Source organism: Ictalurus furcatus, chromosome 19 (genome assembly GCF_023375685.1).
Source record: "Ictalurus furcatus strain D&B chromosome 19, Billie_1.0, whole genome shotgun sequence".
Taxonomy (NCBI): Eukaryota; Metazoa; Chordata; class Actinopteri; order Siluriformes; family Ictaluridae; genus Ictalurus; species Ictalurus furcatus.
The window spans coordinates 7,285,143-7,310,327 of NC_071273.1; the positions used below are offsets into that span (position 1 = coordinate 7,285,143).

General features: G+C 43.1%; 2 protein-coding genes across 8 annotated transcripts in view; one reads left to right on the top strand and one right to left on the bottom strand.

Annotated features, from left to right (window-relative positions):
* Positions 1 to 15,580, top strand: part of eps8a (epidermal growth factor receptor pathway substrate 8a) — a 65,784-nt gene extending 50,204 nt beyond the window's left edge. For 2 of the 7 annotated variants that reach the window (XM_053650640.1, XM_053650641.1), the window contains exons 6-21: positions 131 to 280; positions 1,165 to 1,247; positions 2,268 to 2,404; positions 2,500 to 2,573; positions 3,977 to 4,103; positions 4,391 to 4,479; positions 4,815 to 4,889; positions 5,148 to 5,296; positions 6,619 to 6,763; positions 7,238 to 7,374; positions 8,982 to 9,093; positions 9,537 to 9,677; positions 11,524 to 11,749; positions 12,139 to 12,322; positions 13,101 to 13,233; positions 14,038 to 15,580. In XM_053650640.1, the coding sequence (XP_053506615.1) occupies positions 131 to 280; positions 1,165 to 1,247; positions 2,268 to 2,404; positions 2,500 to 2,573; positions 3,977 to 4,103; positions 4,391 to 4,479; positions 4,815 to 4,889; positions 5,148 to 5,296; positions 6,619 to 6,763; positions 7,238 to 7,374; positions 8,982 to 9,093; positions 9,537 to 9,677; positions 11,524 to 11,749; positions 12,139 to 12,322; positions 13,101 to 13,233; positions 14,038 to 14,151 (2,076 nt within the window). In that variant the 3' untranslated portion in view covers positions 14,152 to 15,580. The remainder of the gene's footprint in view (positions 1 to 130; positions 281 to 1,164; positions 1,248 to 2,267; positions 2,405 to 2,499; positions 2,574 to 3,976; positions 4,104 to 4,390; positions 4,480 to 4,814; positions 4,890 to 5,147; positions 5,297 to 6,618; positions 6,764 to 7,237; positions 7,375 to 8,981; positions 9,094 to 9,536; positions 9,678 to 11,523; positions 11,750 to 12,138; positions 12,323 to 13,100; positions 13,234 to 14,037) is intronic. The other 5 variants (XM_053650643.1, XM_053650642.1, XM_053650644.1 and 2 more) reach the window with 5 other exon arrangements.
* The window catches only part of ptpro (protein tyrosine phosphatase receptor type O), a 67,780-nt gene continuing 57,963 nt past the window's right edge, over positions 15,369 to 25,185 (bottom strand). Inside the window, exons 23-27 of the mRNA XM_053650657.1 lie at positions 23,476 to 23,598; positions 23,040 to 23,194; positions 19,997 to 20,132; positions 19,613 to 19,745; positions 15,369 to 17,854 (exon numbers count right to left, since the gene is read on the bottom strand). Of these exons, the coding sequence (XP_053506632.1) occupies positions 19,641 to 19,745; positions 19,997 to 20,132; positions 23,040 to 23,194; positions 23,476 to 23,598 (519 nt within the window). The 3' untranslated portion in view covers positions 15,369 to 17,854; positions 19,613 to 19,640. The remainder of the gene's footprint in view (positions 17,855 to 19,612; positions 19,746 to 19,996; positions 20,133 to 23,039; positions 23,195 to 23,475; positions 23,599 to 25,185) is intronic.

Genomic DNA, 25,185 nt, shown 5'->3' on the forward strand with positions numbered 1-25,185 from the left:
AGAAGAAGATTCTGGTTTTAACTGGTAGCCAGTGGAGCGAGACCAGGATGGGATTTCCTGTTTCCTGTTACCTAGCGTTGGATAAAAGTGTTGAATTGGTGGTTTGTGTTCGTTCTTCTTTTTTTAAAAGAACGATCTGGAGCACTTCCCTCTGGGCACGGTGCAGCACTGCCAGGCCATCATGAACTCCTGCAACTACGACTCCATCCTGGCGCTGGTGTGTAAGGAGTCTGGACAGGGCAAACCAGACCTGCACCTCTTCCAGTGTGATGACATCAAGGTGAGCGGATAGACGACTTCCAAAGTTTTCATTTTCAATTCTATTGGTATATTTTTTTTTGGTGTTATTTTCTCTGGATGTTTCTCTCATTTTATTATCATGACACACCCTGATGTGTACTGGTTTCCACCAGTCGGTCGCTATTCGGTGTTTTGTTCCACATGATTTTTGTGGTCATAAATGAATGCGCTGCTCTACTCTAGATGGAACGAGGTGTGACATTTAATATCCGATGACACAGTGGGATTTTTTTTTTTTAACCTATTTTGGTCTAAAGATTATATAAGTATTACCAGTGACATTTTCCTGACTTCTAGCACAGCCTGCAAAGTCCTGTCCTATTTCTCACAACCCAATCACACATCATCACATAAGAGAGATGCATTCATTCATTTTATTTGATTCATTCATTCATTAAATGATTCATTCATTTTATTTGATTCATTCATTCAATAAATGATTCATTCATTTTATTTGATTCATTCATTCATTAAATGATTCATTCATTTTACTTGAAATAATTGTCATTATTATATGTTTAAGGTTTATATCAATTTAAGGCTTTCATTTGACTCTGAATTCTTATCGTAGGCCATTATGAAATCGGTGGAGATGATTTGATTGGGTATAATCACACTTTTTGGATTGATGGTCGCGAAGATACCGAAAATATACAATGCTCCGATCTTCTGCATTGTTTTGCCCCGTGCGCTGTTTTTAACAGTTAACAAAAATAATAATTCCTCGTCTTTGTACTTAAGGGACTGGTCATTAAACAGGAGCCGTGTTTGGATTTTCATCATCCTTGTGCAACTGTTCAGTCTCCCTCAGTGTCGCGTTTATAATACACGTTCTCGTTTTTTTTTTTGCCGTCTTTCCTCCAGGCAAATCTGATCCAAGCGGATATCGAGAGTGCCATCAACGATCACAAGGGCGGGAAGGCCAAAAAGCGTCCAGAGGTTCTCAAGTAAGGCTGATTTTCACATTATCTCCGTTATATCCCGCGTTATACAGTAAGCGACATGTCCGATATCAGCTTAAAGGGTATATGTGGCATCCTGCTGTTGTTCCAAACAGCAGAGATGGACGGATGTTCTCGGAAGGAATCGTAACCTTTTTACAGCTCTCGCCTGGTTTCCCCATTGCAGCTAAGCAGGGTTGAGTCCGGCCAGTACCTGGATGGGAGATGTCTTGGGGAAAACTAAGGTTGCTGCTGGAAGTGGGATTAGTGAGGCCAGCAGGGGGCGTTCACCCTGTGGTCTCTGTGCGGCCTAATGCCCCAGTATAGTGATGGGGACACTATAAAAACAGCACCGTCTGTCGGATGAGACGTTACACCGAGGTCCTGACTCTCTGTGCTCGTTAAAAATCTCGAAATTCCACCATTAACCCTTATCTATCACGGCCCCCTAATAATCCTCATCTCCTCTCCACTAATAGCTGGTGTGTGGTGGGCGTTCTGGCGCACTGTTGCTCCCGCCGCATCATCCAGGTGGATGCTACACACCGGTGGTGGTTGAGATTACCCATCCCCCCCCGCCGATACTACGTAAAGTGCTTTGAGTCTCTAGAAAAGCGTTAAATAAATGTAACTGGAACTCATTTTTGCATTTGCACTGTTGCCCGAATGAATGTTTTCTCTACAGCAAACTGTTCTGGAGTACAAGATGCAACCAACTTTAATTCGGTCTGGTTTGAGGAGAGAAAAAAAATATCAATATGTCTGTCACATTTTGCTTGATGATGTACTGTCTCTAAGACAACGCTTCAAAGGTTCATGTAGTTCAGTTTAGCGCTCGTCACATACACGTTATTATAAAGCACTGGTTACGCTGAAGCGTGTTTATTCTCCGATCACAGCTGCCATTTTTTACTAACACTTTCTCTAACTGCTACCACGAATAACCTAACGTGCACATAACCTGACATCAAATATGCGTCACAATGTCCATTAAGTACAGAAACCATGCCCCCGTGTCTCTGCTAGAATGATCCGGAAGAGCGACGGCGCTATCCCACCTCCTCCCGGCGGCCCCGCCCCGGTTCCTCCAGCAACCGCCAATCAAGTGGCTATGAACAGCAGAGTTGCCGCTTGGTCAAACGTGGCCAGTGATCATCAAGACTGTGAGTTCAGCACACATCAGCACACATGTTTTAGATACAAAATTCAGTTATCGAGCTGTCACTTAGTCACGCTCCTGTGTGCGCGCTCCATTCAGATGATGCCCAAAGGCCATACGGGGAACAGGATGACTCTCCGGAGATGACCGCGATGCAGATCGACAGAGACGTGGTAAATATCATCAGATAGATACAGGCCTCACCATCACCATCTCACCATTTCCTTTTCCTTCTCATTTGTTTTTCATAAACAGCTAGGAAAGAGTCATTTACTGTCCTATTTTCCCTCCCACTTTTAATCTGGACTCATAGCTGTACATTTTGTGGATTCATAATGTGCCAAATGATTATACTTTCAGCCTCCAAGAATTTTTTTTTTTTTTTGTTGAAATTGTTTATTTATTTCTAGAATATTTAATGACTAGAACATTAACTCGCCATCATTTCTCCTCCGGGACCTCATGATGCTTTCTCCATTTTCCCCTTTCATGCTTATTTTTTGCTAGCAAAAACACTAAAGACTTGGAATAATTCATGCTGCAAGATCCGGCTTGTCGTGATCATGCTCTACCGTGAGAGGACGTACTAAACCCGTATCACTCGACCCGTTCCTTATTTTTTTTTTACCGAACACAATCGAGATCTTTTGAATTGCTTTGACGCAGTCGAGGATTTCGCTTAGTGCTTTTATTTACGTATTTATTTATTTATTTTAAACAGAGACACGAGAGGGGGGAAAAAAAATTAAAAACGGATGCGAGGGAGAATGCAATTACGTGGAAAATGATGCGCACGCACACGAGAGCCATTGTCTTTAGGTTTTTTTGTTGTTGTTTTATTTAAAAAAAAAAAAAAAAAAAAAAAAATCCATTATCCATTTCTTGCATTTGCTCAGAAACTAATCCTCCTTCAATCTTAATGCATAATGGCATAATGTTCCTTTTCCCATTAGCCATATTTCTCTGAGGATCTGATTTGTACCAGTTTCTAGTAAAAGCTTCCTCCGTATTTATTTATTTATTTACTTACTTATTTAAGCAGCTGTAAGAAGTATCTTAACCAAATTTCCACCCCCTTTTTTAATTTTCTGAAAGGGTAAAGCCTGTATGTGTTGTGCGTAAAAAGGCTTTTTGCAGTCTTTATTTAAAGTAGTAAATATCCATCGATTAGTGTAGAGAGCTCTAGCGTGTTGGCTTCTTATAATTAGGGAATCCGCTTTTTATTTCTTTTTATACACATAATCGACTGCGCCAGCGTCCCCATCTTTAGAGCTGAGCTAAATCGAATCCTGTGCCGAGGCGCGTAGCTGCAATTGGTTTCCGAGGCCCGGCGCAGGACCTGCACGCGCTGCTGGCCTGTTAGTCGGAGACGATCGCTGGACGTTCGAATGAAACATCTGTGGATCGTGCGTTCAGATAAGCAGCATGTGGAAAAGCTGAATGTATAAATGTAGTTTTATATAATATAGCAGGGATTTATTTATTTATTTATTTATTTATTTTTGTAGTAACGGAATCAACAACTTGATCAAAGTATATGGTTTATTTGTTGTTGTTGTTGTTGTTGTTGTTGTAGCAAATCCTGAACCACATTCTGGATGACATCGAGCACTTTGTCACCAAACTTCAGAAAGCTGCAGAGGCTTTTAACGAACTTTCCAAGAGGAAGAAATCAAAAAAGAGTAAAAAGAAAGGACCAGGAGGTACGCATTGATTTTATTCTTCTATATGTTTGTTTGTTTGTTTGTTTGTTTCCCCCTACACTTTAGACACCTGCTATAGAGTTTGTTCCCAGTTAAATGATTCCTGTTTTTAAAGAGGTTGCAGGAGCCAATAATTCATAACTCACAACTCTAGGCTAAAAGTTTTTTTAGATAATGAGATAATCATCTTTAAACAATTGAATTCGATTGGATTTAGAACCAGTTACAGTGTAAGATTTGCGACTCCTCATTCGTCTGAGTCTCGGCTTTGCTCGTATGTCTTCCAGAGGGAGTGCTGACACTCCGAGCGAGGCCGCCGGGACAGGACGAGTATGTCGACTGCTTTCAGAAATTTAAACACGCCTTCAACTTGCTGGTGAGCATCTTATGAGTCAGATTACATTCGATTACATGATCAGACAGACGGATGTGTAGTTAATGACCGTCTACTCAAAAACACCCAAATAAACAGAAACAAATTCTTTTCTTGCTAATATTATATACTGCTTTAAAAAAACAGCAACAACAACAACAACAAAAAAAAACAAAACAGTTTGTCCTGTACCATTTCCTAACCGTCAGTTTTTCTCACCTGTCAGCTGAATGTCTGGGTGAATTATTTTCCAGATTAGTCAACACTGGGAATGGTAGGAAATTGAATTTCATCGAGCTGATAACGTTAAAACGTAAGCAATTGTTTTTCCACGCCAGGCAAAGTTGAAAACCCACATCCAGAACCCGAGCGCGGTGGATCTGGTTCATTTCCTGTTTAATCCACTCAAAATGGTAAGTTGGAGATTTTCCAGGAAGTGACTCAATCAGAGCACGGTCAGTTAAGACCTGAATTAGCAGCATGAGACAGCCTGCGCTGTACTGAACATACTCTACCAACCATGCCAAGTTTTCTGTGAAATGTTCAGATAATAAGTACAGGAAGTACAACGTGATTCATTCGTGCATGGAGTTTTACAGCAATAAAAAAGCCTGAGTGTTCCAGGACGTTGTTTGTAGCCTGCGCCTCAGTGCTAATGTTGCCTGTATTAGGTGGTTCACACATCAGGAGGAGTCGACCTGGCTAAGAGCGTAGTGGTTCCCCTCCTCACCAGAGACGCCATAGAGTTCCTGCACTCTGCAGGCACTGCTGAAGAGCGCCACCTGTGGGTCATGCTGGGTGATGGCTGGACTAAATGCAGGTAATGACAGAACACTCAAACTGTTCCCAAATGCAATGCAAGCAATTCCTTTGTCTTGTCTTTCCTTTCTTTGGATTATATAACAGTAGTTCTCAACAGTTCTTTTTGTCAGTCGTGGAACCCTAGCATATTCTGGCTCACCCCCAACATAATATGTATCTATTAATATATTTAATTACAGCGTATAATAATGTACATCAGTAGTCTACGCCGCACGTTTTTCTAAACAGGTTTCATTCATTTTCCGTATTCAGTATTAGATTTGATATACCGCCCGCTATTCAACATTAACAGGGGGACGTCGGCGTTAACATTCCGCATTTACACGCCGATGTACACGTTTCATTTTACCTCATGAACGTCAGACTTTAAAAACGAACGTTTTCGCAGCCGGCGGTGAACAGTAAAAGGTTTACACACGTTATTGCTGACTGTACACTTCATATGATCATCACTCTGAATTATTACACTCTGAATGTTGGACGCGGTGCGAACCTTGCACTGTTAATGACACGGCGAACATGGATCACCACGGAATGAGCAAGCTGAGCTACGTTAGCGGGAGAGTCGCGAACGCACATGAGTAAGCATACAGGCTCGTTTTTAAAACATACCACTTACATACATTTATTTGTTTATATAAACAATCCTACAGAGATCCTGTGATTATGCCACAGACCCCAGGTTGAGAAACACGGTTATACTGTATAATATCCTCAAAGAACATGTTCCTCTACTGATTTTCTGAATGATATATATATATATACACATCTTATATAGACACCGTTCACCAGGAACACTGGTACATCTGCACTTTCATGCATTTTACACAGAATGGTGCGAAAAAACATCGAATGAGTGACAGTTCTGTGGGTGGAAACGCCTTGTTGATGAGAGAGGTCAGAGGAAAATGGAACCAGATTGGTTCGAGCTGCCAGGAAGGGAACAGTAACTCATGTAATCACTCTTTACAACCGTGGTGAGCAGAAAAGCATCTCAGCATAAACAAAACATCGAATCTAGAGGTGGATGAGCTACAACAGCCGAATACCGCGTCAGGTTCCTCTCCTGTCAGCCGAGAACAGGGATCTGAGGCGATCATGGGTATCACCCAAACTGTACAGTTGAAGATTTGAAAATAAATCAATCACCTGGTCTTTTTCCAGTCTTCAACTGTCCAGTTTCAGCGAGTCTGTTTATTTCCAATTTAAAAAGGAAGGAAAAAAACAAACAGATTTTCAGTGTGGTCTCGGACTTTTGCACCCCGCTGTACGTGTCTTTTGTGTTTCCGATGACTGACATTTTGGTTCCCCGGTCTCTAGGCTGGAGTGGCCGAAGGATCATTACTTCCCTCCTCACACCCTGCGATTCCGGGACGGCTGGGAGCCTCCGCTGCTAGTGAGCCGAGAGCAAGGCCTGACTCAGCTGGCTGAGAGCCTGGCTCATGCTGACCTCCACAGACCGCAGGTAGGAAAGCACCACGGCCTGGGTACAAGGTCACTCTGTCCACAAACTGTCCACGATTACGGAGCTATGGAATTTGAAGACCGTTATGGACAGGTTTTCTGGAAACGAGCTTTTATGGGAAAGTTGCTGCCATTTTTAAACACATTTCCAATGGCTATCAATGGAAACTTGAAAATCATTACATTCAATATTATTAAACCTTATGTGTGACTAATAGGAACTGCCTGAATATGTTTTCTTTTCCAATCCAATACGCCGTTCGGAAAAGAATCTTCAAAATATGTCTGTATTAATCATTTTTAAATACAGCAGTGTGATGCTGGTGTAAACCATGAAAACCGGTTAAGCAATAATCAAGACAGGAAGCTGTATAACCGTGTAGAATTGCTCATTTCAATCACTTTAAAGGAGTGTTAAGTATTGGTGAGTGTTGGTTCATGTTAATGACCTGGCTTATGTTTCTGTGTTTATTAGCAGCAGGCTAACGTGCAGGAGTTCCCCTCAGCAGACGGGTACGGCTTTACCTCCGCCGCCTACGATCACATGCACCTCCTGGATTCACACACGGCAGTGGCTGCTTTAAAGCAGGCATTCAGCCACCACGTAGATAGGTAACGGTCATGTGACTGCCAGCAGGCTCTGGAGAACTGTCCTACTGTGCACTGCTTTGCTCTCTGGGTTCCTGCTCTCTCCTTAGCAGATTTCACTTCTCTCTTTGAGCGGCTTCTGGTTTCTCTCCAACCGACAAAGTGTTCAGCATCATATCAATGGGAATATGTTCAATGTTCAGTTCCGCTTTCACCTCTATCTATATATTTTCATTGATTACTGTCGACGAAGGTTTGTGATCTTAATATGATCTTCCTTTCTTCTTTTCTCTCCTTAGTCTCTGGCCCAAACCTTTAGACACTTCTCCATGGCTGTTGCAGTCAGTAATGTAGATGTTTGTCATAGTCATTTGAATTACATGACATCATTAGTTTAAAGCTGCTGTAAGCGATATTAACGCGTCTTATTAGCATCCACCAGGCTTGGCCATTAAAGGAGCCCGGCTACACGCCAATCTATTCCCACGTCCTCAATCGTTCCAGTTTCTTCAAATTCCCTGCAAACACATGCATTTTTTTTTTTTTTTTGTGTGCAAACTTTAGTTTTTATTTAGGCATCACAGCTAGAATTAACAAATCGGCACAGCTTATGTTACGAGCTAAATTTCTCTCTCTACCTAGGCCACGTATTGTAAACTACCCGAGCGTGGTAGAATAGCAAAATGTTTGAGGAGAATAACCGACTATCCCAAAGCCTACCAGCAAGATTTGACTCTCTCCGGTCTCTCCAGCACTGAAAAGCCAAAGGTGTCCCAAAAATCTCCATATATATGGGGATCATGTTCGCCAGCACCACGTCGGTCGTGCCTTCGTCAGTGGATGTTCATGGACGTTCACTTCCTCTCGGTCGGTCCGCGTCACTTCCGGTCTTTTTGAATTTTGTTAATAAGTTTGGCGGCAGTGTCGTGTGCGACGTGCTCGCCACGTTTCCTGTCAAAGTCCATCGCAACCTAGCGGCAGCTTCCCGATCCAACCACGAGAACCGTTTCAATACGTTCTTCTCTCGTCATTCTTAAAGGCTATCTGAAAAAAATATATATATAATATAAACCAAGTATGAACATTTTTGGAAGACATTTTGCTTCCCCCGAAGTATGCAGACTTTTGGGACACCCCGTATAGTCTACTCGTCTTTCCTCTCATTCGTCCCTTTCCGTTTGCTGTTTTGTAGTGTGTATTTCTCACTGCAACAGTACAGCAAAGAGCTTTTGGTTGAGGATCTATATACCGCCGGTGCTGTTGTCAAGAACTCCTAAGCTTTGAATCAGAGCTCGTTGTGTGCTCCTTGATCGTTTATATACTTGAGCATACAGTCGGGTTGAATAATAGGAAAGTCTCAGAGATGCAGATTGTAGTGATGGCTATCAGAAGGGAATAAAAGTGCTTACAGTGGCTTTAAATGTTCATACTGTACATACTGGAGTTTCGTGTATAGTTTCATGCCAAAGTGTGACAGTGCATGAGTCAGCATAATTAAATGAATTAAAAAAAAAACAGAACAATCTTATATCTTTTTTATTTTCAAAACATTTCCATGCTGTACCACTTCATTGTGTATCTCATGGTGTGTAATGTCTTCGAATTCATTCTAATTTATTTTCTCCATTCAGAAACGCCGAAGCCCAAGGTAGAGGCCAGCCAAGAAGTTTTGCCAAATCAAAATATGACTTTGTGGCCAGAAACGGCACGGAGCTGTCTGTGGTGAAGGACGAGGTGGTCGAGGTACACCGTTATCTCTCACACGTTTTTTCAAAAGTGTGTGTGTGTGTGGGGGGGGTTTTATTTATTTTATTTATTTATTTGTTTGTTTGTTTTTTAACAGAACAGTTCAGGGGGAAAAAAACCAAATCACATTGATTGTACACTTCTCTTGAAAGTGCACATTGCGTCATGAGACCAGTAATAAGATACCAAGCCAGTTGCGCACAGCTGTGAGTTCGTGTATAGTCTCATGCGAAAAATGGGTCTCTGAAGAGTGCCTGTCAGCATTAGTCTTTGCCCTCTTCAGCAGAATTGGAAGTGCAAATCGGGCTCTTTATACATCACGATGTAAAACATTCCATGCTTTTCAAACAGGAAATGGTGCTCTTGATTAAGTTTACTGTCCCCTGTAGTCCAGAAGAGTAAGAGTAAAAGGCTCTAAGTTGCCTAAATGTCTTTGATAGGTTCTGGATGACAGGAAACAGTGGTGGAAGGTTCGAAACGGAACTGGACTTACAGGATACGTGCCAAACAACATCCTCGAGATCACCAAGGCTGTGGATGTGAATGGACGCGGCGAGCCAATTTACAGCCATACCATTCAGGTGTGTTCGGTTAAATGATAGAACGCTAGACGTTTTCGGGCGCAAGAGTTAAGTCTTCGCCCCATCATCGGGCGGGGTTATTATCGTTTTAAAAATCTTATTGTTTTTATTATTTATTTGAATTATTTCCTTTTTTTGTATTTTGGTTTTCAATGTCAGCTTCGTTTCAGTTAGTTTTTAATGGTGCATAAATAGTTTTGATTTTATTTGTATCTTTCGGAAATCTTAACTTTGAGTTCTTATTTAGTTTTAGTATCGTTTTAATTTTTAATATCGTGATACGATACTCCAAAAAAAAAAAAAAAAAAGCAAATCCCAAAATGGGCCCTGTCTTTTCCTACCTATTAATTTCCCCATTGGCGCTCCACTGTTAGTAAATCGCTGCTGTGCCCAGGAGTACTAATACACGCTACTCTGCCATCTACTGGTCATTTATGATTCGGCAACGTTGATGGATCCACTCCGTCCGACCTCTGATCTCAAGTCAGACCACCAAACATTTAAAATACAAAAACGGAACTTTTATTCTCTGAAATTCTATCTAGTTTTTCGTTCGTATTGCAGGTGGCCGTTGTAGTTGAGGTTTAGTTTTCATTTATTTGGAAACTCTGATTTGTTATTTTCAGTTAACGAAAATGTTTTTTTTTTCCTCACTGATGGTTTTAGTTTTCATCGACGATAATAACCTTGTCATCGGGAGATCGCGAGTTTGAATCACGACGATGCCACAGCTTTCAGTGGCCGGAAAACCAGGGAGTAAAATTGGCCGAGCTTTCTGGGTGGGAGGGGCGTTTTCTCTCTCTCCTGTCGATCACAGCAAGTGTAGCCAATCCTGGGTGTCTGTGAGCTCATGTATGAGGAAGAGGGCTGATAGCACTTTCCTCAGCGACGCGGTAGGCTCCGAATCTCGGAGGAAGCATGTCAGAGCTTTCGCCCTCATCAGTGCTAGCTGATGTATGATAGAGGAGAGCTGGCTGGTGGACCAAATTGGGGAGTTTTTAAATATGTATAATACAACATTATTATAATTTTTTTTCCTCATCTGACTCAAAATCATGAAAGCGGTCATTAATTTGATACAAGGACACTTCTACATGACTAGACTATTTACTCAGTAACACTACCATCAGAGGAGCTTTGTGTTTGTCTTTGCCTCGCCTTTTTTTTTTTTTTTTTTTTTCTGCATCGTATTGTTGTTTTAAATTCACCTTTTCTTCACACATTTATTCATCTAAAAGCTAATGATGCCAAAGAAGGAGTTTGAGCTGTTTAAGGTAGGGCACGATGTGTGTGTGTGTGTGTGTGTGTGTGTGCCTCTTCCTAAATGCCCTTCCCTTTACACTAATTTCCTAGATTTAGTTGTATATTAATAGATTTCGTCATTCAGCTTATCCTTAGTGTGTGTTCTGGTTAAATCTATTGCACTTGCTATACTGTAGGATTCCCAAAGTGTTTGTATAATTAGGACTGAAAGATCAACAGGAAGTGTACTCTGTCATCTTGGTATAAAACAAAAAGCACTTCGGTTTTAGTCCGTATCGATGCTAAAGCTCCAGAAGCCCTGCTTATGTTTCCTTGAGCAGTTAGAAGTGTGATGTTAGTTTGCAGTGAGTTTGAGTGAGTGCTGTCTAAAATCAATCACAGCCTTCATCATTCCTTTTTTTTTTTTCTTCTCCCTTTCACAAGCAATTACTGGGTGAATTAAACGAGGTAATAACAAACATTTACAAGTGCACGAACGGACCGAACAGTCGGTTTGTCTTCGTGACGTAATGCGCGGATAGATTCCGAAACCGTCCAAAGACGTGAGGTCTGACCCACTGCTTTTGTTTCCATCGTTGTGCAGAAGCAGAGAACGGACGACGGGCCCAAACCTGGAATCGCATCCATCCCTCCAGCTCCGACTCCCCCTCCTCCTCCTATGTACTCGCTGCCCTACAGCGCACCTGCTCCTCTAGAGCATCATGGGAACTCGCCGTCCAACGTCAGCCGCCAGAGCAGCAGCAACTCCAGTGACAACGGCAGCATCACTATGAGAGAGCCGAAAGAGCACGGCGTGACGCCCGCTAATCGTACGCATGCCGATTGTCGTGATTAAATCCTTCCACTGTGATCGAATCCGCTCGCCCACTTAGAAGGAGGAGTTTAGGGCACCTTAGGTTTAGGGTATTAATCGGGTAGAATGTGTCTATTCAAACATCCAAATACCTTTTGTTATATGCTACGAGATAAGATAAGGATGTACTGTATTTACTGGAGTGTTACATCAATGTGGCTGGATATAAATTTAAACCCTCATCCCTTGTGATCAGTATTAAAGCACAAGTCTCATCTTCTCGACTTACTAATGCAAGATATTTCCAAATATCCAAGCTGGAAAGCTGCTGGTTTTTTTTTTTTTCTTTCTTTTTTCTTCTCCTCCAGAATTGAAGCTAGGTTTGATTTTGTTGTGACCCACCAGGCCGCAAGTCCAACATGGAGGAGGTTCAGGACGAGCTGGTGCACAGACTCACTCTCGGCCGCAGCGCTCAGAAGAAGTTCCAGGCTCCACCGCGCAGCGGCAGTCTGCCCGCTGCCAACATCAGCTACGACTCCACGCCCGAGGAGGTGAAAACCTGGCTCGAGGTTAAAGGCTTCAGCGCTGTGTAAGTGTGTGTGTGTGTGATGAGACGGGCAGCTTGGTGGAAGAGTTGTACACACGGTCTTGATTTCTTTGTGCATTATACAACACTCGGGTCCGGTTGACTTGTCGGATTTGAACGAGCGGTGTTCCACGAGTGCTTATATTTAGTATAACCGCGCTGGGACTAGCAACAGTCTAGCAACCACTGCCTGCGTAGAGACGATAACTTCACCCCATCCCTTATTCATCGTCCCTTATTTCAACACACCGCTTTTATATATTTATTATCCGCTAAATATATCGACTTTTTCTGTTAACATCGCATATTCCGACCATTCTCGATAACTCGTAAGCGTATTATTCAAACAGTGGCCCTAAGTCTTTCGCTCGGTCCACCCCCTGAACATGCACTTGAAGCATGACCATCACCCTAGCTGTTTCTCCATCCAAAACGAAAAAAAAAAAAAAACTGCTACACCGGACGCACATAAAATCTCCAAATCACGCGTAAAAAAAACAACTCGTGCGCTCAGTCGAGGCGGATGGAAGCACATTTACCGAATAAATTCCTCGATGCGCATCAAAAAAAAAAAAAGAAAAAAGTCACGTGACTTCGCATCAACAAACCGCGTGATGGGGTCAGAAAAGTGACGCGACGATTTCGCTCTCTTGAACACATGGGATGGAAACGCCGCTCTATTCGCAAACGATGCACGCGAAGTTAAACGGATGGAAAAAACGTGCGTTTAAACGAACCGGGGATGGAGACTGATGTGAGCGTGTGTGTTCTGTCTGTACAGGACTGTAAACAGTCTGGGAGTGCTGACTGGAGCTCAGCTCTTCTCCCTCAACAAAGACGAGCTGAAGACCGTGTGTCCTGACGACGGCGCTCGAGTCTACAGCCAGGTCACCGTACAGAAGGCGGCTCTCGAGGTGGGTCGGAGTTCACACCTTGTCGGTTCTCTCCGCCTCCTTCCTTTTGAACTTTTCTGTTCGAATCTTTCATTCAGAACGAGCGCGTTGTTATGCTTTGCCATGTGTCTGGGTTAAACGTAAGTGTTGTGAGAACTCTGGTTTGACGTTGAAGATATCTTTGAGTTTTAAGTTGACCAACGCTGGCGAGGTTGCCTCTGGTTTCTGTCGTGTTCTTCCTGCCTGCAGGTCTTCTTCTGAACCCTCCTATGATCCACTGATAAAGCTCTCTCAAGCTCGCCAAGGTATTTCATATGTCGTAGACGGGTTAGCTCTTCTCTGTTGGCGAGGTTCGGCGTAACACGACGATCTCGACGCGCTTAGTTTTTGATTGACTACGTAGTTATGGGACGTTCCATAACTTCAGAACGTCGTGTTCGGTCATTAGGCCTGACTAACAGAGATCGAGTAGACCAGTCTGAGATGGTCAGCTCCACCCTGCAGGCATAAATGTCCACCCGAGCAGCTTCAATCAATGCAGCTGCTCCAGACACATGCCTGTGGTATCGGATGGCCATCACACTGACCTTAGACATGTGTTACTATACATCCCCCCCCCCCCCGCTAATATCACAGTACGCTTCTAGGTTCCGCCTCAATTTGAGCTTTCTTCCTCAGTGCTTCCTCCTCATGTCATGCAGTCATTTAGACTTTTAAAAAAATTTATTTTAACAAGTAAACTTGTCTCCTTCTACAGGATTCATTTACTCTCTCTCTCTCTCTCTCTCTCTCTGTGTGTGTGTCTGTCTCTCTCTCTCTGTGTAGAGGAGCTCGGGCTCTGAGCTTCAGGAGATCATGAGGAGGCGACAGGAGAAACTAGCAGCGACAACAGCCAGCGATTCAGGAGTCGAGTCCTTTGATGAGGGGAGCAGCCACTGACCCCCTCGTCCTCTCCTCCTCTCTCCTCCTCTCTCCTCCTCTCCGGCACTTTTTTTCATCCTTTTCACGTTGTCGTTTTTCAGGACGCGGTCGAGTTTGCAGCCATCATGCGCCGTCGTCAGGAGCTCCTGGACCCGCCCGACCACGGAAGCAGCTCGGATGTAGATTAATCAGCAGCACGGACACAAAAAAAACAAAACAAAAACAAAAAAAAAAAACCACGCCGTGTTTTGACAGAAGAAGGATGTAGGATTTGTTATACACTTGCTGCGTAGACCAAAATAAAGTAACGCAATGAAGACGATTGTAGATTTCTAATATACATAATGAAATAAGGCTGAGGGGCACGTAGTTGTTTGTTGAGTTAAGCATTAGATCAACGTCTTGGATCCTTGACGTTTACGAATATTTAAAAATACGAGAGTTTAAAAACAAATCATTGTATAGTACTGCTGTAATTAGTTTGAATGAAAGAAGACACAGGAAGTGATGTAATGTGCGAGGTTGAGGACTCTAAGTGATGGAAGGACATGCTGAGGACGGCGAGGAGTGGGGTTTTTGCCACGGACGTGGACCAATTTTTTTTTTTTTTTTTTTTTTTTTTTTTAATGAAACGTTCGGATTTGGCCTTCCATTGAACGCGTGTACTTCACACGTTTGTATAGTGGGCTGACGGCGTGGAAAGTAAAGCGTCTGGAACTTTCCTCTACTAACCCCACACACACACACACACACACGGTGGAATCGATACAGAAGAATGATGTACATTATTGTTTGCTGGAAAAAGAGGATATTTATGTGTTTGATAATTTTCTATTTAAGCCTAATGCCAAATGAGTAACTTTCTATACGACTCGCCGTGGCCACGTTTATTATCCCCCCCCACGAACATGCGTTTCTGTCCGTCCGCCCCGTCTAACACCGTAGATACGTTTTCAGGGATTTCTTTTTTTTTTCTTTTTTTTTTTTTGAAACAGCTGCATGTATAATCATCTGGACAGAATGGTTTAGTACTCTGCTTCATATCGTTTCTTTTGGCATACGATCGTCACTGGTTTGATTTGAAACGTTTACGACGGCATTCAGAAAGTGTGTGTTCCGTATCCGTTACCGATTCGACTCAACCTGAATATCTCTCCGAACACCGACCGACCGACGTGACGGCCAGAAGGACTCTAGAGTAAGATTCAGTTTTACGGTACAACGTTTCTCAACACTTTTTATTTTTTGCCGGATTCTTAGTGACTCAAGTGCCATGTTCATACCGTACAGGATCTTAAACAGCACTAAACGAATAGCTCATTTCACTTCCTCATCTCCCGCTGGACGCTTCCTAGGATTATAAACTAGCGCTTAAACGGAAGGAGCTTCGATGAGAAGAATCGAACTGGTAAAGATCTACAGAATGAATAAAGAAATCTATATGAGATCTACACTGCCTTGCATGGGTTTGTGACTGGGTGTGTTTTAATGCTCTTGCCTTTTGTAGAGGAACAGCTGTAACGGTAAGGCGGATGCGGCGAGGCGACGCGAGCCAGGGCTTCTGTTGCGTGTACGCCAGGATCAGGATCAGGAAATAACTGAAAGCACCACTAGAGGGCAGGCTTTAGCTGTGAGACAGCAGGTACACACATTTCTCTAAGGAACATTCTTCCAGACAAACATAATTCAAAGGTTTTCTTTATTGTTTCGTTTCCAATAACCACACACGTTAAAACTGAGAGGATGAACAGTGATCTCAGCTCAGGCTTAAAGTGATGCGTTGCACGAAAAAAAAAAAAAAAAAAATGGCACCAAAGACAAATCGGACAAAGCTCGACGTACACTACGTTTAAAGAAGTATTATTATTATTATTATTATTATTTAAAAAAAAAGGCGTGAAACTTGAAGAGCAAACACTGGCCCTTATATTTGTAGGTCTTCTCCATCTATGTATAGGTTTGTCGTGGACTGGATAATCGAGCGGTGAAATTCTCGGCGTATATACGTAATATTATGCGAATATTACTCGGTACAATAGGCAATATGTAAGAGTTTTAGATATAGTTAAATATGAAGATCTTTCTTTAATATGAAGTAAGAGACAGCTTTAAGGCTTTGTAACATAAAAAAAAAACTAAGCCGAATGTCATTTGTTTAGAATGACTTTATACTTGTACCTTATTATGGGAGATATCCGTATCTTATTATTATTATTATTTTCTTCCCCTGTTGCTGAAGTTATGAACTTCAGAGTACACCGCCAGTACCAACACTTACATACATGGGAATGTGCAATACAGGTGCTGAAGTCATTTTCAACATGATATGAAACCAGTACGTAATTCCACTGCCGTAATTATCTTGCCCATACTGCTTTTTCCACACGTAAGCATAAACACGGGACGTTCTAGATGAACTCGACCGACTTCACCAGCTTTGCTGTAAAAAAAAAAAAAAAAAAAAAAACAAACGAAAAAATCGACGTTACATCCTACATATCTCTACATGACGGGATATGTTTCACACTCCGGTTTGGTCGGACCCAAGTGAGCTGAACTCGAAACAAATCTTTCGAGTATTCTTTTTTTTTTGTTTGTTTTTTTGTTTACGTTTAAAGTCTTGGCATCAGCCAGGCTTCCTTATACACGAAAGGATGATGCGTACATTCCAGCTCCACACCAGAGTTATGAGAGCTCTGCCATGGCAACGTCCACTACACCCCACACACACACACACACACACACACACACACACGCACGCACACCCCGTGTCCTCGGCGTCGATATGGTTCTACTGTGGAACCGGCGATGTCGTTCGTCTAGCGGGAGACGTTGTGAGGACAGGAGAGGAAGCGCAGTACGATGACGTGACTTACATGTTTTTCGCTATAGCGCAGCGTACACTTACAGATAATCAGTGCAAATTACACGGAACCAGACAGACCGGTGCGGGTCGTCACCTCGGAAGGTTATCGTTTCGCAAATGCGGGAATATCCAATATTCAGGTTCTAGTAGTCGTACCAAAGAGTAGCTTATCAAGAGTAATACAGCAGTAGAGAATGCTCACACACACACACACACACACACACACACACACATGCGCGCGCGCTTGTACTGAATGTCCCTTCCAGGGAGTGGCAGTGTGACCGTTGAAAAGTCTGATGCAGCTTCAGGAACCAAGGCAATGAATACTAATACTATGATGAGTTTGGATGGATGCGAAATAGTCTCAGAAATTCTGGCGCCCTAACGCCCTCAGAGACGTCCACGACGAGCACCCGGACCTCCTCACGCCTCCGCTGGGTGTGGTAGCAACAGCAGACGGGATTGGTGCTTGCAGACGATCCTGAGAATAAAAACTAAATGCTAAAAGTCCTTTTTTTTTTTTTTTTGTTTGTTTTTTGTTTGTTTTTTGTCCCATTTGGCCAGCGCTCTTCAAACAACCACAGACACTCTCTCTGGAACCGCTGCAGTGACTCTGCTGAAAGAAAGCAGCCTGGACGTTGTTGTGGATTCCTTAAGGCATGGTTGTTGTTGTGTTTTTTTTTTGTTGTTGTCCTATTGTGCCTTCACTGGTTGAGACAATAGAATGTAGAATAGCTTGGGTGGTTTCTTCAACTCCTCTGCTGCAGTCTTTATTTATTTTGGTGTTTATCTAGTAGGCCTTTCTGCAGAGAATAAATGCCTGAAGCAAAGGAGAGTGCAGGGCGTCGTTAGAGCCTGTGAAACACAGGAGAACCCGTAGGTTAGACCCTGAAATGTCAACAGCATGCAGCACAGCAGAAGAACTTTCACAAACGTAACACCTCTTTATTACGCAGCATTTACTACGTTTGTGTCGAACCCTGGTCGCTTTAATGCTTTCACTGGTCCCAGACCTCCTGCAGGGCCGAGGTATTCCCTAACCGTTTCTACTGGCTGTGATCTGACTGCAGTGGAACACGATCCCTTCCTGATGTAGCCCAAATACAGGAAGTGAACCGAACGTGCTGTATTCCGGGTATTTTCCGACACCACTTCTCCAAATGACCCATTCTGACGACCACATGACGCAACAGAAAAGCGTCCGCTGTGTCGTCGGGAACTCGCGAGATTTAAACCCCAACGATGCTACAACCATCCGTGACCGGGAGTCTCAGGAGGAAGACTTTGGACGGGAGGGATGCGTACGTTCGACCTCGCGTCAATCACGGCGACACTAACCAATTGTGTGTATGTGTATGCGGAAGAGGGCGGATAGCGCTTTTCTCGAAGCGTGTTACGTGACCCTGTGACCAAGCGTGAGCAGCAGTCGCTGAGGAAGCACATGTTTGCGTTAGCCTCCCGCCCCGTTGGTGGCTCTCGTTTCATAGGGAAGACCTGAGCAGTGTGTGGGAAGCGTGGAAAACTATTTATTCGATCGTACGCGGTATTTATTATTTAATAGCAAGGGCTGGGCGATATATCGGTATAATATCGATATCGTGATAAATGATTACACGATACACTTTAGGTATGGTGATGTATTTTTTAAAAAAAAATGTGTTTAGTAATTACAAATTAAATAGTACTGAATGGACGCCGTTCATTTGACATAATTAAAAAAAAAGCCTTAATCTTAATCTAACTTCTTTGTCTTTGTCGCCATTAAAGGAAAAAAGTCGAAATCAGTTTAATTTTTTTAAAAATTTAGTTTTCCAGTTTGTTAGCCAAATTATATATTATGATGTGCCTGGTGTATTGTTCTGTACAAGTATCGTGATATGATATTTTTTGCCATATCGTCCAGCCCCATGTTCTACAAGTCCAGCTGACGTCCGAGCTTTTTGAACAGATACCATTCCCGACGTGTTTATGGAGTTGTGCTACCGAAGCTTATGAATGTTCTCAGCTCAATGTTTCCTTTCTCCTGCGAACCTCCTCAATAATAATAATAATAATAAGGAATTTTTTGTTTTGTTTTCTGGTGCATTTAATTTCGCGACTGTTTCATTCATATAACAGACGCTGAATCTTTATAATCTTTATAATCAATTACCGGGCCCTGCTGCGGTTTCGCTGTTCGATTGGCGTTACTCAAGAATAACCAGCATTCACCTCGTTTCACTTTACTGTGCGGGGAACTAATCCCTTTTTGTAACCCTTAACTACAAATGCATCAGCTAAACTCACATGAAGCTCCAATTCTGCCTGTTTAGCTTCACTGTGAACTCTCCCCACTTTCCTTTTGCGGTCCGTTTCCTATCCCTCATTATCAGTACGTTATACCATACGTCATATCATACCTGCACGTTTAACTGATACAATTATAAACCGTGTCTTCTTTCCAGTTTTGCCTCCTTTTCTAATTGTTGTGTGTTCCGCGTTGTTTTTTTGAAACCCCTGCCTGTCCGCTTGCGTCCCGAGTCACGGACTTGGCCGTGGCTCTTGGATTTCCCCAGACGAATGTGCTCTAAGTGCGCATTAACTGTTCCCAAAGACCCTCCAAAACATTCTCACTTTTTGCGTCCACGTGTCCCGGCTGCCCTTAAGACTTGGTGACGTTCTCGTAGATGACGTCGCTGGTGAGACTCTGCTGTTTTTTCTTCTTCCACATGAGCAGGACACACTGATGAATGAAGACGTACTGTTCCTGCGAAAGAGAAAGAGAAATCACTTCTTCTACAGCTGTGATTACGAAACATCGCGTACACTGTAATTAACAGTAATACGAGCAGCTCCAGATGGGACACTCGCTACGCCCCGTCTAAAAGAACCGATATCCGTAAGAAATGTAAACGTTCTACAGGAAAGGAAGGGGATGGGGGGAAAACAAATCTAGGGTCACTAGCTATTACTCGGTGCAGCTGATTAAAGCGGGATGGAGAAAACGCGCGTGTTTACCTCTGTTTGCACCATCGAGAGTCGATGCGAGCGCATCTCTGATACCATGCCCAGTATATCGGCGTACTCGTGCTCCCGGATGTGCTGCATCAGCCGGTCCAGCGCGATGAACGTGCCTGTACGACCCACACCAGCACTGCAGGGGTACAAAACACACATGACATGTGACCATCACTCGCGACTCCTTTAACAGGCCACGATCGGTATTAGCTCAAGACAACAACTAAACCATCTACAAAAAGAAAACAAGTACGCCGGAGGTTACAGCACCGTGTCGCCGGAACGCCTCTTCTGATCAGGGACGGACAATTTTGTGGAGATTGTTGAGACACATGCAGGAGATGTAGGAACAGTACCACGTTGTATTAGTGAAACAACTCTGAAGGAAGAAACCGCACAGCCACATCGTGTGTAAACGTGCGTATCCACGGCAACCTCCACGCACGCACCTCGCAACTGCGTTCGGTAAGACGTCGCGTCTGTTCGCAGTCGTCCCAGCGGTGTCTTTCTGCTTCGTCTTGTGAGCTATATACTAGTGCGGCCTCTGTTTTAATCAAACACGCGGGCCTGAAAGAGAATCACTAGCAAGCGCCACTGAGCTGTAAATCAGGGTAAGGCCCGCGCGAGTCACATAGACGCCCGTCTTCATGCTGGCACGTGATACGAATGTGTCCACTAGGGGGCAGAAAACGAAACGCTAAAGTCCAGAAACAGTGAAGAAGAAACGAAGCAGTGGGTGGAATAAGTCTTGAGGGTCGCGTGTCCAGGACAAGCGGGAATTTTGTAGAAAATAGTGTAGCGTTATCAACCTGAAGCACTTCAGACCTTTCACTCCTAATATAATATAATAATACATATAATAATACAAGATGGATATTAAGTCGTGTCTAGCTGCAGCTCAAAGGAGCATATCTTCCCTGGAATGCAGTTTATTTTATTTCAAGGTGCAATAGACAATGATTTTTTTGTGTTCCTTACTTGTAAAGATAACCAGGAAGATATATGTAGAACATGATTTCAAACAAACAAACAAACAAACAATGACGATAAAAAAAAAAACAGTCACTGAGAAACCTGTTTAGAAAACTGATGCACTATACAGGTGACCTGAGATCCTGGGGGCGGAGCTTCGTGAACATGGGCAGGAATCATTCAAATGTCTAACTTGCCTGACTGTTACAATCTGATACTATCTTTAAAAAACAACAACAACAACAAAGACTAATCTTACCTAATGCGCCTTTAACAAACTTTCCTCTAAAGCTAACGCTTTAGCTAGCTAGCTAACATGAACCGAAACACTTTGTTATATATAATGTAATATATTGTTTTGTACCCGCACTGGCGAACACGGCTCCTGTCTCCTTCCCTTATCTCGCTGCGCACCGGATGCTACGCGCTCGTTACAGCACCGGGGCTGCAGTCAGACTGAAGAAAGCCGTCTTTACAGTCTGTGAGCCGCGAGGTGCGGAACTGCGCCGTGCGGAGAGGGAGGTTATGAAAGACGGCTGGTTTTGAATTCTGTACGGTGTACCTGATTTCAAAGCTTCCCTGTTCAGTCGGCGTTCCGCTCAACACTGACTGTATGCACGGTTAGGATCTTTGGAGGGGGTTTAATCATTTAGAAGCGTGCACATCGGCTGGCCTATGGGAGCTATGCTTACCCACAATCCTTTCTCTCGACAGAAATGTTGTGAGGCGGATTCACTTCTATACAGACATGTAAATCAGCCTGGAACCTGGTCCTGTTTACAGCTTCTGCTTCTCTTCTCAGACGCTTTTATATGAGGGCTGAGAAGCGGCACCGACTGCACCTCTTCACAGTTAAAAATATATACTTCACACAAAAATAACTTACACTGTAAAATATAAGTATAATATGCCCCGAAACGTGGGGGGGAGTCTGAAAATGTACGCCTCCACGCTCCGTTCCTCTCCGTGCTCGGCGTTGGGATTTCTCTCTCGATCTAGCCGACGGTCACCGTCGCATCGCGACGTTTACTGGATCCGCGATTTAAAGGAGGTTACTTTGACGCGCAGTGAAGCGGCGTGCGCGGGAACTGACACCGGCAGAGCTGGAGGTGATGAAGGCGTCAGCTGAAGGACCAGCACAGAGAGCGGGAGACTGTTCAGTGCAGCAGCTCGTGTTCTCGATGAGAAGAGGAACCGTCTGTCCCGCCAGAAACCTGAGCAGCTTCTGTTCTTGAAGAGAAACCTGCCGCTCGCGTGCAAATAGAAAGCGCTTTCGATTTAAAATCGCTGTAGCCCTGCAGAACTTGGCTCTTGACTCGAGGCTGCGTCTGATGTTTCCACTCTGAGCCTGGTTCGAGTTTTATTGCCGCTGTCTTGCGCGGTGATCTTGAAATGACTCTAAAGCAGCTTTGAGACGATGTCCGTTGTTAAAAGCGCTGCACAAATCAAACTGAATAGAACTGAACGTGGAAATACGTTCACATAAACAGAACAGAGGCCTCCTTCATTACTGGACTGCTGTTTCGCATGTTATAATAGTTTTCTAGATCTTTACACTGTTTGGATATTCGGATTTAAAAAAAAAAAATCTGTTGAAGCTGATAGTTACAGAACTGAGTGAAGAATAATATATTTCGTATAAAAACAGGTTTTTCAATTCAGATTCATTGCATTCATGAAATGAATTAAAAAGTCTAATATTAATACAATTATTCAAAAACTCTACTTTAAAAAAGATTCGGTTTTCAGTACCAGAATGTTCTTTCGGTGCATCACTGATAATATTATTATCATTTCTATTATTATTATTATTATTAATACATCCATGCCAAGCAGTCTACAACGCACGTGTTTGGACTGGGGGCGTGTGGCAGTGGGGGCGTGTGGCAGTGGGGGCGTGGTCCAGCGTCGGTGATGGACGGACAGGAGGACGGTTGAACGGGCACATAACGCGTAATGATTCTCACCTGTGTGTAATTAGTGAAAGGTGATTTGTTTGTATTTTTGTACACGTACAATATCTACCGTACACGGGGGCTCAAAGTGTTCGAGTCGAGCTCCGAGTCCTTACCTGCAGTGGACCGTAACTGGTCCTTTGGTCCTGTTCACCTGCTGGCGCACTAACTGCACAAACTGCAGGATGCTTTCGATGGCGTTCACCGTGGGCACACCGTGGTCGGGCCAGGACGTGTAGTTAAAATGCAGCACGTCCTGCACCTCGTCTGCCTGTAAACCGAGAGAGAGAGAGAGAGAGAGAGAATGTCATGAACAACCGCGTCTCACAAGACACGTGACTAGCTGTTAGTAAGAGCTATATTTAACGATCTGATGATCGCACTTTCGTTTCACGTGTTGTTTTCCAGCACTGCAAACTCCTGTTAAACAAAACAAAACAAAACAAAACAAAACAAAACCCCAGACATCTGGGTTAGAGGGGACGCTCACAGTACACCGCATAGGACTAGACTGTGAAATAGACACAATCGAGTCCCTCAGATGACACTCACATAGCTGAGGCGGAAATTCCTGACGGTCCATTCAGGAGAATCGCTTTCGGACAGCATCTCCACCGTGATCTCGCCGTAGGAAACCGGCTCGTCCGTAAACGGCCAGTAATGATCACACTTCACCTGCGCGAGAATCCACAAAGCTCAAATCAGCAAGAAAGACAAGAGACAGCCGTGCAGATGTGCACAAATGACATCTAGCAAACAAACGGGCGAAAACGATTCTTTAAGTAAGTAAGTAAATAAATAAATAAAAATAGACAGCGTTAGTGGTGCAGTGTGAGATTTCTCAGTGAACGCTGGAAATACATGCACCAATCAAACTCTTATCATGTTCACACACACACACACACACAGTGTACACCGGAGGTAGTTCAGCTCTGTAGAGCTAACACACACACACACACACACACACACACACAGTCTATTATTAGCTGTCAATCTGAAAAGTGCTTTTTATTTATTCATTTATTTAATTTTTTATATCTATAATTTTGTACGTATTCATCTTTTGTGCAAACAGAAATCTAAATTTCCAGCAATATATTCAGTTCTCTCACAGCACTACTTCACTGTGGCTGAATCTCAACAGGTCCTGCACTGTGGGGTGAACAAAAAAACCTAAAGTTTAATTCCGTTCAATTTTATATCATTTAATGCTACAGAAATAGTTATACTTGTTCAATAAAAAACGGTAAAAAATAAATAATAAATAAATAAAAATAAAGCAAGGGGAAATATCTTGAACATAGTCAAACGTATCTATTATTTCATATCATAAGATTGCAATGAACCGAATATTAGATCATTAAAACTATTTCTAGACATTTTTTTTTGGACTCGTTTCAAGCTTAAAGCTGACTTTTTCTACTGGCGTTGCTAAAAATCATCAGTCAGGGGAACGAGGTTATTTCACGGTTGAAATAAGTAAATACATTTAATAATCTTATATTTGGTTTATTGTAATACACCAGGAAATACTAGATAAATCTGACCACAGTGGTGCTTGAAAGTTTGGGAACCCTTCAGAATTTTCTACATTTCTGCATGAATATGAGCTAAAAGTAGATGAAGAGAACCCAATTAAACAAAAATATTATCCTTTATTTATTGATTGAGGAAAATGATCCAGCATTACATATCTGTGAGAGGTAAAAGTATGTGAAGCTTTGCTTTGAGTATGTGGTGTGACCCCCTTGTGCAGTAATAACTGAAACTAAACGTTTGGGGTAACTGTTGATCAGTCCTGCACATCGGTCCGTTCCTCAGTACGGAACAGCTTCAACTCTGGGATGTTGGTGGGTTTCCTCACATGAACTGCTTGCTTCAGGTTCTTCCACAACATTTCTACTGGATTAAGGTCAGGACTTTGACTCGACCGTTCCAAAACATTACCTTTACTCTTCTTTAACCGTTCTTTGGTAGAACGACTCGTGTGTTCAGGGTCGTTGTCTTGCTGCATGACCCACTTTCTCTTCAGATTCAGTTCATGAACAGATGTCCCGACATTCTCCTTCAGAATTCGCTGAAATAATTCAGAATTCATTGTTCCATCAATAATGCACTGTTGTGCAGATCAGACTCTGATAGATTCCGGTTCTTTAAATAAAACCGGGCGTTCGCTCACACCTGACGGTCATCACACTTCCCGAAAACACCTGACTCTAACTTCACCGTCAAATTAACTACTAGTCTTAGACTTCCACATAC